This window comes from Rhinoraja longicauda, chromosome 7 (assembly GCF_053455715.1).
Source record: "Rhinoraja longicauda isolate Sanriku21f chromosome 7, sRhiLon1.1, whole genome shotgun sequence".
NCBI classification, from domain to species: domain Eukaryota; kingdom Metazoa; phylum Chordata; class Chondrichthyes; order Rajiformes; family Arhynchobatidae; genus Rhinoraja; species Rhinoraja longicauda.
In genome coordinates, this window is record NC_135959.1 from 54278663 (window position 1) to 54291856 (window position 13194).

Consider the following 13194-nt stretch of genomic DNA (forward strand, 5'->3'; position numbering starts at 1 on the left):
CCATAATCTGCAGTCTTTTGTTCTATACTTTTTACCACTCAGCCTCTGTCGCTAACTTCGCCCTTCCCTACCCACCTGACACTTATCTGCCCATCAGCCCCTCCTAACAAGTATCCACCTATCACAAGCTTTTGCCCCATCCTTCCTCCAACTCTCTATTCTGGCTCCTTCCCCTCTGCATCTGCAATAGAGATAAAGGGTCTTTACCCAATAGGTCGACTGTCTATTTGTCTACACAGATGCTGCCTGGTCTGCTGAGTTCCTCATATGGCCTGCCCTTTTTGTTCGCATTATGCTGGAATACATTGGATAGCTGAAGTGCATTGAATTGTTCTGGAATTGATTAATTGAACGGCTGTGACCTGTGCTGCAAAGTTCGATGGCTCTCTCCTCTCTATAATGAAATATAGTGAGATCGCAGGTTAATTAGTGACCTTGCAAGTGAAATATCAATTTACTGACACTGCGGCGAAACACAAGATTTGTTTAATTTGAATGAAACACTGCACTTATCCTGGACCAGAATTATATTTTCAAATCCAATAATATAGATCAAGCCCCTTCGCCGAGGAGTAATTTGGTTGTGTGCCTATGTAGTACTTAAACAATTGCATGAATTCCAGAGAGTTGTATACAATAGCATTTGTTATGGCCTTGAGAACATAAAATAAATGGTTGAATTTTTAGAGGCACAGTTGATTCCGAGATCATGCTGATCTTTGTGAAAAATCCCATAGAAAATGCTACTAATTTGACCAAAGAATGGACTATTATGTTCTTCATAACAGAAAATAAGAGTTATAATTTCTCTAGTAACTTTCATGTTTATTTTTAGATAAATTAATTACTGTAACACCATGAATTAGATATATTTTGTGTGAGTGAAGCCAAATATTAACCTGTTGTGAACCATGACCAAATTAAAGAACTAATAGCAAGAATTTAGTCTTGCCACAGGATTAAACCTGGACTTAATTTAAAGAAACTTTCTTTGACAACTCTGTCCTATTATCAACATACTCAATTTAATATACTTTATTACCAACCTTCTTGAAAATATTGCCACATTTGTGAAGCCATTTAGTCATACAGAGTCATAGGGTCATCCAGCGTGGAAGCAGGCCCTTCAGCCCAACAAGCCCCATTTATACTAGTCCCACCTGCCTGCGTTTGGCCCATCTCCCTCTAAACCTATCCTATCAATGTACCTATTTAAATGTTTCTTAAACATTGCTATAGTACCTACTAACACAAACGTAGCAGACTTTTTTTGGCAGGCAGACAAAAGTCTTCATTTGTTCATACAATTACATCTTTGTACTATTAATTACTTTCCAGTGTCGCAGTTTAGAAACGAAACATGCCTGGATTGCTGATGATGAGCTAAATCTCATAGGATTAAGATTATAGTTATCACCCAAAATGTATGTGCAATTTCCACACAATGCCAAATATAACACAAATATACCCAAGGCATCTGTTCTTCACCAAAGTTCAAATAACAGATCAACAATTTCAAATTACAAACAATATGGTGAAATTGAATAGTTTCCCCATTTGAGCATTTCTAAATATTAGCAAATTTAGTCTCCCACCTGCAGTTATTTCTTTGCACTATACACATCTGTCATTACTTGACTGAGGCCAAAAGATGTATTTCTTTATTTTACTCAGGGCAATATGCAGTGACTTTGAAAAGATTAAGATGAGATAATCTCATCATTAAATAAAGCATTAAATATTCACCCACTGAGTAAATGTATTTCACACAGTGGACAAGTCAGCTTTCAAAATTGGCATTTGAACGATTGTGGTATTTAAACAGTATTGTACTGTAATACTGAAAATGAAATATATCTGAATTACAATTCAATCTTCTTTAGTTCATGTGATTTATCACTTGCATTTATGGTGAAAATGTAATTGCTAAAGTATTTATAGAATTTCATATTTATCTTATTGGGTTTTGTGCATAAAGTATTTCCAGATAATACAACGTAGACCATTCAGTTGGGACAACCTTCCAATTTACTTAAGAGAAGATAGTAAAATTTTCTGAGGCCACTGTGCAACCATCGATAAAAACTGTAAGGCATTTAACCGCTGTTACATTTCACATGTATCAATTTTTCCAAAAACATCATGTACTAACTCTACCACTCACTTTGCCGTATTTTCTTACATATGTTCACAGACCCTGTTCCTGCAAGAAAAAAGGTACAAACAACTGGAAACTCTCCCCAGCTTTCATCTAACGCACATCTCAGAAGTTCAGAAACCTCATTAAAAACTGGTGAAGTGCATACCTCGGAGAACACACCTGCCCGTAAGGAAAGAGCTGGCATTAATATTGAAGTGCCATCCCCTTCTCAGGTAATGTGCAAGTATCTATAACGACAACAACACAAGGGCTTTTTGATTAAGCTGGGGTCTATTGTTTTAATTTATATCTGTACATGAAATATTATTTCAAAAGATTATCAATATCTCCTTCCACCATCTAAGACAACTAATAGTTAAGTTACCTAGATGTAGATCTGAGATAGATAGTCACAAAGTGGTGGAGTAACTCAGCGGGTCAGGAAGCATCTCTGGAAAAAAGGGATGGTTGATGTTTCAGCCACCCTTCTTCAGACCCAGAATAGCTATATCATTCTTTCCCTGGACAATAACTGCAATAAAGAATAGAGCTCTTGCCCATGATGTTTTTCAACTTAAGAATGATTGCTATTGTGTAAATATAACGTGCATCACTAAGTTTTCACTCATTGTATATTTAAACAACTTGAACAACACTTGGATCCATGCAGGTCAATTTCACAGTTGCATTATGACTTTAGACAGGCTCTTTGATGCACGGATGTTATTTTAAAAATTGTAGTGTAGGATCATCTCTTTTGTTCTATCAAATTTGTGATCTTTGAGAAGAATTAAAAGAACTTCCTTGGCTTTGATCATTCCTTGGTTTTAAAAGCCATGACATTTTCAGAGACTGGAATTTAAGTTATTTTACTTGGAACTCCTGACCATATTTTTTTTCCATCGATTTCAGTGTTTTCAATTTTGAAATATGAATATGAAAGTACATGATTTATTTTAAAGAAATGGGGTGTGGTGATGAGAACAATCTGTTCAGAAAAGGCGATCCCAACATTAAACTTATGTCTGAAGAAGGGTCTCGACCCGAAACGTCACCCATTCCTTCTCTCCAGGGATGCTGCCTGTCCCGCTGAGTTACTCCAGCTTTTTGTGTCTATTGTCGGTTTAAATCAGCATCTACAGTTCCTTCCTACACATTTGACTTCTTGAAACTAATTTTATCTTTTGTTTCTTGAGAGTTCATTGTTCTGGTAAAAGTTATTGTAAATGTTATTTATGGCACTCCACCAAATGAAAAATTGATGGAAGGCCTATTCCAAATCAGTTTTTCAGTGCCTGTCAAAAACAGTATGGTGAACTTTTTTCATGTTTTCTATCATTTTTTTCTTTTTTTTGCACAAAAACACACTCATTTCCGGGGTTAAGCTTTCTTGGTAACTTTTCCAAGTGACTATGTTCCTGTGTGAATTTTGAGAGAAAGCACTTCAAGGTATTAATTAATGTACTGGGACAATGTTCATCTATTAGTCTGACACCCTTTTTCACACACTTCCAACACTGGTCACACAATAGCATTCGGAAGGAGGAACCTTGCCCAATGTTCTGAGAACGACTGAGGCCAAATGTGCCAACCTATTTTCAAATCCGATTTGGACATTTCTAAAAAAGTAAACTTAATTGGTCATAGAAAACAGGTGCAGGAATAGGCCATTCGGCCCTTTGAGCCAGCACTGCCATTCAATATAATCATGGCTGATCATCTAAAATCAGTGCCCTCGTCCTACTTTTTCCCCATATCCCTTGATTCCATTAGCCCTAAGAGCTAAATCTAACTCTCTCTTGAAAACATCCAGTGAATTGGCCTCCACTGCCTTCTGTGAATTCCACAGATTCACAACACTCTGGGTGAAAAAGATGTTCCTCATCTCAGTCCTAAATGGCCTACCCCTTATTCTTAAACTGTAACCCCTGGTTCTGGACTCCCCCAACATGGGGAACATTTTTCCTGCATCTCGCCTGTCCAATCCTTTAATAATTTTATATGTTTCTATAAGATCCGCTCTCATCCTTCTAAATTCCAGTGAATATAAGCCCAGTCGATCCATTCTTTCATCATATGTCAGTCCCGCCATTCCGGGAATTAACCTGGTGAACCTACACTGCACTCCCTCAACAGCAAGAATGTCCTTTCTCCAATTAGGAGACCAAACTGCGCACAATACACCAGGTGTGGTATCACCAGGGCCCTGTAGAACTGCAGTTGGACCTCCTTGCTCCTAAAATCAAATCCTCGTAATGAAGACCAACATGCCATTAGCTTTCTTCACCGCCTGTTGTACCTGCATGCTTACTTTCAGCTCTTCGACTCTTGGTAAGATTTAACCTTTCTATGTACAGAATAACCTTTGGAGCATGCTGTATACATCTTTGGACATTTTACACCGCAAGTCAGGTGGATTTTAGAACATGTATAGATCTAAAAGTATTCATTTTTTAAGTAGTGAATTATTGAAATACTGAAGTAGTGAATTTTTTTAAATAGCGAGTTATTAATATAGTATTTTTATATTCATTGGGAATGCTGCAATTAAATTGTCAATTAATGATGATTTTAAAAGAAAATTGCATAATTTTATGTTTAAAGTGAGTACTTTATTCTTGACTCATTGCTTTGTGAAATTTGTGTATTGTATGGTTTTTATTAGATATTTTATTACTAGTGTACAAAGATATGGCTTTTTAATTCTTTGTACACCAAAAATTTGAAATTTAAACCTTTTAGAAAATGTGCTCAAACATTTTTAAAAGAGTAATATTATGTTTTTCTCTTTTTTTTTTAGATAGATCCTAGCGTTTTGGCTGCGCTCCCTCCAGATATAAGAGCGCAGGTGGAGCAGACATTCTTAGCTCGACAACAACCCAGTTTTAGTGATATCCGTGTCAAAGAATCAGTGAGGGGCATTGCTACTGGAAATGAACCTGGGTCAGTGGGGACACTGATTCTTGAGTTGCCAGGAGCTCAGGAACCAAGCAGTGCTGCTGGAATGATCGAAGCTCTCCCAGCATTTTCACAGGTAAAGTGTCACTTATTGTCCTGGTTAAACTTTTTGTAAATCTTGATGACCAATTAGCTCCACCTGTATAAATGACCAAATCTTCATCACATAAAAGGGATTTAGTATTCAGGATATTTTATTTTCAGGTCGATCCTGAGGTTTTTGCTGCTCTTCCCCCTGATGTACAAGAAGAACTAAAAATTGCTTATGATCAAAGACATCGACAAGGTGAGAATACTAGTAATACTGGGGTCTTTGATACTAATTCAGATGCAGTCTCTAATTATTCAGATTTCTCACTAAATAGAATTTTATAAATGGATAGACATGAGGGAGAAATGAATGACATTTAAGTTAAAGCAATTCGCAGGGAGACTAATTGTCACTCACATTTATGAAACAGCGTGAACGTTCATAAATATCTAATTTAATAAAGTTTGTCTGGTCAATAAATCTACAGATAGCAACTTAAGGTATTGTGGACTATATTGAGGGAGTATGTGGCAGGACAGAATTACTGCTTGCCCGTTTCGTCATCAGTTGACCAAAATCCAAATCTATGGCACAGACATTAAAAAAATATGAAGACATTTGTTTCAAAATTTTTATACAAACTATTCAACTATTCACAGACGTGCAATCTACTTATCATTCTCAAGAGAAATGTCTTTGCAGCAACCAGTCATTATAATTTGCGGAAATAATAACATTTGAAGAAAATTTGATTGAGAATGCATTGACTTAAATATCCATTTGTGTTGTTGCCTTCTTTTAATTCAGACCAGTCAGTGAAATAGAGTTAGCCTCAAAGCTTTCTGTCCTTGCATTATTTTAAAATAGTTGTCTTATTTGTGGTAACGTTTCTACAGTATAAGCTGCTCACTAATCACTCTTTCTGTATGGTTGTATCTTTATATATTCCCTTTGAATTATGTTTGATAAAATTATTTAACAATAACTGGAAGAATCTTTGAACAAATTGTATGAGTTTTAAACAGTATCAAGTATTTCTGTTCTCAGCATTGAGTATTTATACTTGGGGCTATCCCTTCCTCAATTTAGAGTTCCTGAGCTAAACTGTAAAACTGCAAGGTACAGAAGCAGCGATTCACAGGTGCCTATGGGGAATGTTGGGAGTGAGATTATTTCAGTTTTGGTCACTTTCTTTGTATACCCTTCAAGACGCAGTCACAATCCATTGCATTACTTGAGGTAATTTTATATATGTGAATCTGTAGAGGGAATGCAGTTTAGTTTAATCAGTCTCACAAAGGATGTGAGTAGACTCAGGTTCGATCCTGACTACGGGTGCTGCACTGTAAGGAGTTTGTACGTTCTCCCCGTGACCTGCGTGGGTTTTCTCCGAGATCTTCGGTTTCCTCCCACACTCCAAAGACGTACAGGTATGTAGGTTAATTGGCTGGGTAAATGTAAAAATTGTCCCTAGTGTACGGGGATCACTGGGCGGCACGGACTTGGAGGGCCGAAAAGGCCTGTTTCCGGCTGTATATATATGATATGATATGATAGATGATGGTCCAGAAAATATGAAGGAAACAAAATAATGATTGTTCACTGTGGTAGCAGGGCACGTAACCATAAAGATTAGGAATTTGGCATTATGAAGAAAATGGATGGAGCATGAAGCTTTTGGAGTGAGAATGGCCGGAAAAGCTACTAAAGTGTATGTTAATGGTTCACTGTTTGCTTCTGAAGCGATGTGGGTGTGATCCTCAAAGAGGTGATGACATTTGTCTTATTCTTTTAGGCATGAAAAATCAATTGCTACAGTTAAAGACCACTCTTCCTGAAAAATCAAAGAAACGTTTTAAAAAGAAGAATCACACCAGTCCTAATAAAGCTCTAAGTCCTCTTAAAAATAAGTTAATCAGTCCACATAACGTACTGCCTGACTTGATCCGACATGAACGCCAAGTCAAAGAAAACTTTCAGGTAATATTGTGCTGCTAGATTTACGCTAAATCTGCTTCAATAGTTAAATTATGTCTAGTTTTAACTTAATAATTTGTTTTGAGTTAATTTTATTTAGTCGTACATAAAAATGCTGTATCCGTTCTAATCGCCTTATTTTCATGATGCTCTGACTGAGTGGGAACCTTGTTTGTTGTACATTATCTAAATTTTATTTAAATTGGCAAGATATCATTCACTTAACAGACAATATTCAGAATCTTTTGGATTTTCCCATAATTTAGAAATGTGGGGATTGATTGTGTTATTCCAAAATTCCCTCAATTCTGGGAAAGCCATGGTAGATTCAGAATATAATGCCCTTATTCAAGAAAAGAGGGAGACAGAAAGCAGGAAGATACAAAATACTTGAATCTATTTTTGATGAGGTAATGACCAGACATTTAAAAAATCTTAATACAGTCATGCAGAGTCATAATGGTTTTATGGAAGCCAAATCACATTTGACAAGTTTATTAAAGTTCTAACAAACAGGTTAGAACAAAAGGGGAACCAGTAGACAGTGTTTGGATTTCAGTCAAGTTTAATTTGGGTGACACATAAAAGTCCACTGCGTACGGTTAAAGCTAACAGCGATAGCCTGGATATATTAACCTGGATTGAAGGTTGGCTCACAGAAAAGAGAGTCAAAATTAATGGAACATTCGCAGGTTGGCAAGCAATAGATAGTGAGATGCCACAGAGATCAGTGCAGAAGCCTCAAGTATTTATGATATCTTCATGACATAGATGAAGGGGCTGTCTTACATGGCCAGATTTATTGATGGCACATAAAGAGATCAGATAGAAAATGTTGAAGATCATACAAAAAGTCTGCAAATGCATAGCGATAGCCAAAGCAAGTGGGCAAAAATGTGGGAGATAAAGTATATCGTGGGAAATGTGAGGTCATCCTCAAAAAGCAGAATGCTATTTAATTGGAGATTGGCTACAGAATACAATTGTAAAGATTGACTTAGGTGCCCTCATATGAAATATAAAATTGGATTACCCCTTTAGGACTGAGATAAAGAGTAATTTCTCACCTCTTTGTATCTTTGGAATTCTCAATCCCAAGTGCTATGAAAACTGAATCACTGAAAGTACTCAAAGCCAGGATTGTTTTTTAGACTATAGAAAAGTTGGGGATTCTCAGGGTACAGTCAGAAAGATGGAGCTGAGACTAAGGTCATATCAGCCATTATTTAATGTATTTACTAACTCGTGTTCCTTACAATTCATTACAATTCAAATGAAAAGTCCAAAAAGGTTGATTTTGCAGCATCTTAAAAACTACTTTTAGTAAACAGTATGGTAAACATATTTGATAATCTTGGTAAAACAATGTTGTTTACTTGTTGGGATGAACCTCCAACCACATTCTTACTAATGTAGCTTGGTTGTACAGTTAATGGATCTAAACTGATGATACCATCTTACTGAAGTATAGCAATTGTATGGTTCTGTTCTCCCCCCAAAAAAGTAGCAGTTCCTTAAATATCAGTGAGCTAGTGTGTAAATCATTTTACATGACCAGTTTTTATTTGTTTACAGGGTGATCCTGTTGCTTCCACATCCAACCACCAGGCTGGTGTATCCTTACAGCATGAAAATTGCACTGACTCAGTGCATCTGAGAGCTAACCTTGCTGGAGCCTATGAACTGCAAGATGTAAAATCACTTCTCAAAGAATGGGTTACAACCATCGGAGGTATGTCTAAATTAATGGTAATAGCATCCTGTTGACTGAAGCCAGCGATTAATTTTGAACCAAAACAGTTCACAAAATAGTCTAATATAGGAAGCCACAGTACTCATCTGAAATGCTGCAACTACATACATCAGTTTTTTCAAGGAAAAAGTATTTCATATATGCTGAATGAAATAAGTTGACATCAAGCCACATAAGGAAAATATTAATGTAGGCAACAAATAGTGCTGGAGAGCTATGGACCAAGTGATAGGGTTAATAGATGTCACGCATACTCAATGACTCCCTGCATGTTTTGCAAATTGTTTATAACTCCTACACTCTTTAGAGCTCAGTGTAAAATATCAGCAAGGCAGTTGATTCTGGATTTGAATATTAGTATTAAAATTAAGGTAAACTAATATTTATTCATTGTGCAATCCTGTGCAATTATGCCTCTTCCACAGAGTTTGCCTGCAACTCCAAATGCGGCTGACCAGTAATGAACTTCTTTAGGGTGATTGAAGTTTATCACTACATGACCTGCCATTTGGATGCACAGTCACAGAGGAATTATTTTGATATTAGACGTATCATTTCAGTGGAAAAGTGGGAGAAATTGTGCATTCTATTCCTCTTGTTAAAATTGTGTTTTGAAGAATTATGCAACTTTTTCATGGTAATTAAAGTTTTAGAAAAATGGGAGATACAGAAAGTCCAATGCCCTATAAAACAAAATATTGCATTCGAAATTGGATTTCTGCTAACACTAATTTCTCAATTTAAAAAAAATATTTGTATAGAGCCAGTAGAAGAGGACATTCTACAGGTTGTTAAGTATTGCACTGATCTCATTGAAGAAAAAGATCTAGAAAAATTGGACCTCGTTATTAAGTACATGAAAAGGTAATATCCATTTATCTGTCAAGCTATGCTGTATTCACTGTGTTAACTATAATATATAGATAAAATATGCTTTTGAAGAGCACTTTCTGCTGTGAGCTCATGCTTGAATCCTATTTATTTGTGGAACGATAAACTTTGTAAGTGGCCATAGATTAATGCATGAATGTTGTATGTTTCTGTGAGAGTTACATAAATTCATTGTTAAATATAGTGAGGATGTACAGTGCCCTCCATAATGTTTGGGACAAAGACCCATCATTTAATTATTTGTCTCTGTACTCCACAATTTGAGATTTGTAATGGAAAAAAATCACATGTGGATAAAGTGCACATTGTCAGATTTTATTAAAGGGTATTTTTACACATTTTGGTTTCACCAAGTAGAAATAACAACTGTGTTGAAACATAGTCCCCCCATTTCAGGGCACCATAATGTTTGGGACACATGGCTTCACAGGTGTTTGTAATTGCTCAGGTGTGTTTAATTGCCTCCTTAGTACAGGTATAAGAGAGCTCTCTGCACCTAGTCTTTCCTCCAGTCTTTCCATTACCTTTGGAAACTTTTATTGCTGTGCCAATGAAAGTCAAAGAAGCCATTATGAGACTGAGAAACAAGAATAAAACTGTTAGAGACATCAGCCAAACCTTAGGCGTACCAAAATCAACTGTTTGGAACATCATTAAGAAGAAAGAGAGCACTGGTGAGCTTACAAATCGCAAAGGGACTGGCAGGCCAAGGAAGACCTCCACAGCTGATGACAGAAGAATTCTCTCTATAAAAAGGAAAAATCCCCAAACACCTGTCTGACAGATCAGAAACACTCTTCAGGAGCCAGGTGCAGATTTGTCAATGACCACTGTCCACAGAAGATTTCATGAACAGAAATACAGAGACAACACTGTGAGATGTAAACCACTGGTTAGCGGCAGAAATAGGATGGCCAAGTTACAGTTTGCCAAGAAGTACTTAAAAGGGCAACCACGGTTCTGGAAAATGTCTTGTGGATAGATGAGACGACGATTAACTTATATCAGAGTGATGGCAAGAACAAAGTATGGAGGAGAGAATGAACTGCCCAATATCCAAATCATACCACCTCATCTGTGAAACACAGTGGTGGGGGTGTTATGGCCTGGGCTTGTATGGCTGCTGAAGGTACTGGCTCACTTATCTTCATTGATGATACAACTGCTGATGGTAGTAGCATAATGAATTCTGAAGTGTTTAGACACATCCTATCTGCTCAAGTTCAAACAAATGCCTCAAAACTCATTGGCCAGTGGTTCATTCTACAGCAAGACAATGATCCCAAACATACTGTTAAAGCAACAAAGGAGTTTTTCAAAGCTAAAAAGTGGCCAAGTCAATCACCTGATCTGAACCCAATTGAGCATGCCTTTTATATGTTGAAAAGAAAACTGAAGGGGACTAGCCTCCAAAACAAGCAGAAACTAAAGATGGCTGCAATACAGGCCTGGCAGAGCATCACCAGAGAAGACACCCAGCAACTGGTGATGTCCATGAATCGCAGACTTCAAGCAGTCATTGCATGCAAAGGATATGCAATAAAATACTAAACATGACTACTTTCATTTACGTGACATTGCTGTGTCTCAAACATTATGGTGCCCTGAAATGGGGGGGGACTATATATAAACACAGCTCTAATTTATCCATCAACATAGGCAATTATTCCTCTTTCCCAGCTAGCCTCTCCTACGGGGTTCCACCCTAGGCCCCATTCTCTTCTCTCTGTACATGCTCCCCCTCGGCCAAATCATTCAAAGGCACGGCATTTCTTTCCACTGCTATGCGGATGACACACAGCTTTATCTCCTCCTGAAACCCAACAACCGGTCAAATTTAATCAGCCTCATGCACTGCCTTGAGGACATAAAATGTTGGATGGCACAGAACCTCCTTCAACTAAACGAGAGCAAGTCTGAGGTCATCCTATTCGCCCCCCCCCCCCCCCCCCGACTCCATCAAAACGATAACAGGCAGCCTTGGAAGCCTATCCTCCCTCGTCAAACCGCATGTCAAAAACCTTGGCGTGATATTTGACTCTGCATTAAAGTTAGACAAGCAAGTCAACGCTGTGGTAAAAGCCAGCTTCTTCCAGCTTCGTATCATAGCTAAAATCAAACCATTTCTCCAATTTGACGACATTGAAAAAATCATCCACACATTCATTTCCTCCCGCCTAGACTACTGCAACTCCCTATACACTAGGATCAGCTAATCATCCCTGTCCCGCCTGCAATTGGCCCAAAACGCCGCAGCGAGACTCCTGACGGGTACCCGTAAAAGGGACCACATCACCCCGATTCTGGCCTCTCTCGACTGGCTCCCAGTACAGTACAGAATCAACTTCAAGCTCCCCCTATTCACATACAAAGCCCTAAACGGGCTCCCCCCCATATCAAAAATCTGGGACTCTATCTCCAGTTCCCTCAGGTCGGCCGACATGGGGCTACTGACTATCCCGCGGTCTCGGCTTAAGCTCAGGGGTGACCGCGCTTTTGCGGTTGCAGCTCCTAGACTGTGGAACAGCATCCCTCTCCCCATTAGAACTGCCCCCTCCATCGACTCCTTTAAGTCCAGGCTGAAAACCTATTTCTACTCCCTAGCGTTTGAGGCCCTCTGAGGGGGCGCTGTGAACTGTTTATGTATGTGCTGTTATGTTTGTGTGCCATTGTATGTTCGTTCTTAGTACCTGAACTGATGTACAGCACTTTGGTCAACGTGGGTTGTTTTTCAATGTGCTATACAAATAAAATTGATTTGACTTGACTAATTTCTACATGGTGAAACCACAATGTATAAAAATGGCCTTTATTAAAATCTGACAATGTGCACTTTAACCACATGTGAGTTTTTCTGTTACAAATCTCAACTTGTGGAGTACAGAGGCAAATAAATAAATGATGGGTCTTTGTCCCAAACATTATGGAGGACACTAAGTTTAAATTTCATAAATCATTGTCCTCAGATTGGAATTGTTTATGGCTATGTATGATTAAATTGCTCTTATGAATCATTATTATGAACCACTTTTGTTCTTGTTCATATTCCAAATGCACCATAGAATAGTCAGTGAGAAATGTTTAATGATTAAGGTTCCTAATGCAGTTCTTCATTCCTTATGGTTTGTGCTGAAGAGATGAAAGGGGCTACTTTTCCAAAATTTAGGCACACTTTGGGTCAAGTACTTACTGATTAAAGTTAGATCTAGATTCAAATTTCTGATGCTCTTCAATAAAATAGTTGAACTCTATTTCAGAAAAGCCCAGTGTAACATAAGAGAAAAGGACATAATTGGTCTTGTGGATCCTTAATCCTGTGTTGAACCTTTCTAGTTTTCCCAAAGTAATCATCCTGTGATCTTTGAGTGACATTAGCAATTTAGAAACAAATGGGTTTTCTATGATTTTGAAAGATGCAATGCAGTTGTTGTGTTATGTAAAAGA

At 37.7% G+C, this 13194-nt stretch overlaps 1 protein-coding gene across 2 annotated transcripts in view; it reads left to right on the forward strand.

Moving 5' to 3' along the window:
* rev1 (REV1 DNA directed polymerase) overlaps window positions 1-13194 on the forward strand; it is an 87611-nt gene that overhangs the window by 69128 nt on the left and 5289 nt on the right. For both annotated transcript variants that reach the window (XR_013547484.1, XM_078402609.1), the window contains exons 17-22: window positions 2195-2373; window positions 4941-5174; window positions 5303-5384; window positions 6925-7109; window positions 8682-8838; window positions 9621-9723. Coding sequence is in view for 1 of the 2 variants with exons in the window: in XM_078402609.1 (XP_078258735.1) it covers window positions 2195-2373; window positions 4941-5174; window positions 5303-5384; window positions 6925-7109; window positions 8682-8838; window positions 9621-9723 (940 nt within the window). In the remaining variant the exon portion in view is untranslated. The remainder of the gene's footprint in view (window positions 1-2194; window positions 2374-4940; window positions 5175-5302; window positions 5385-6924; window positions 7110-8681; window positions 8839-9620; window positions 9724-13194) is intronic.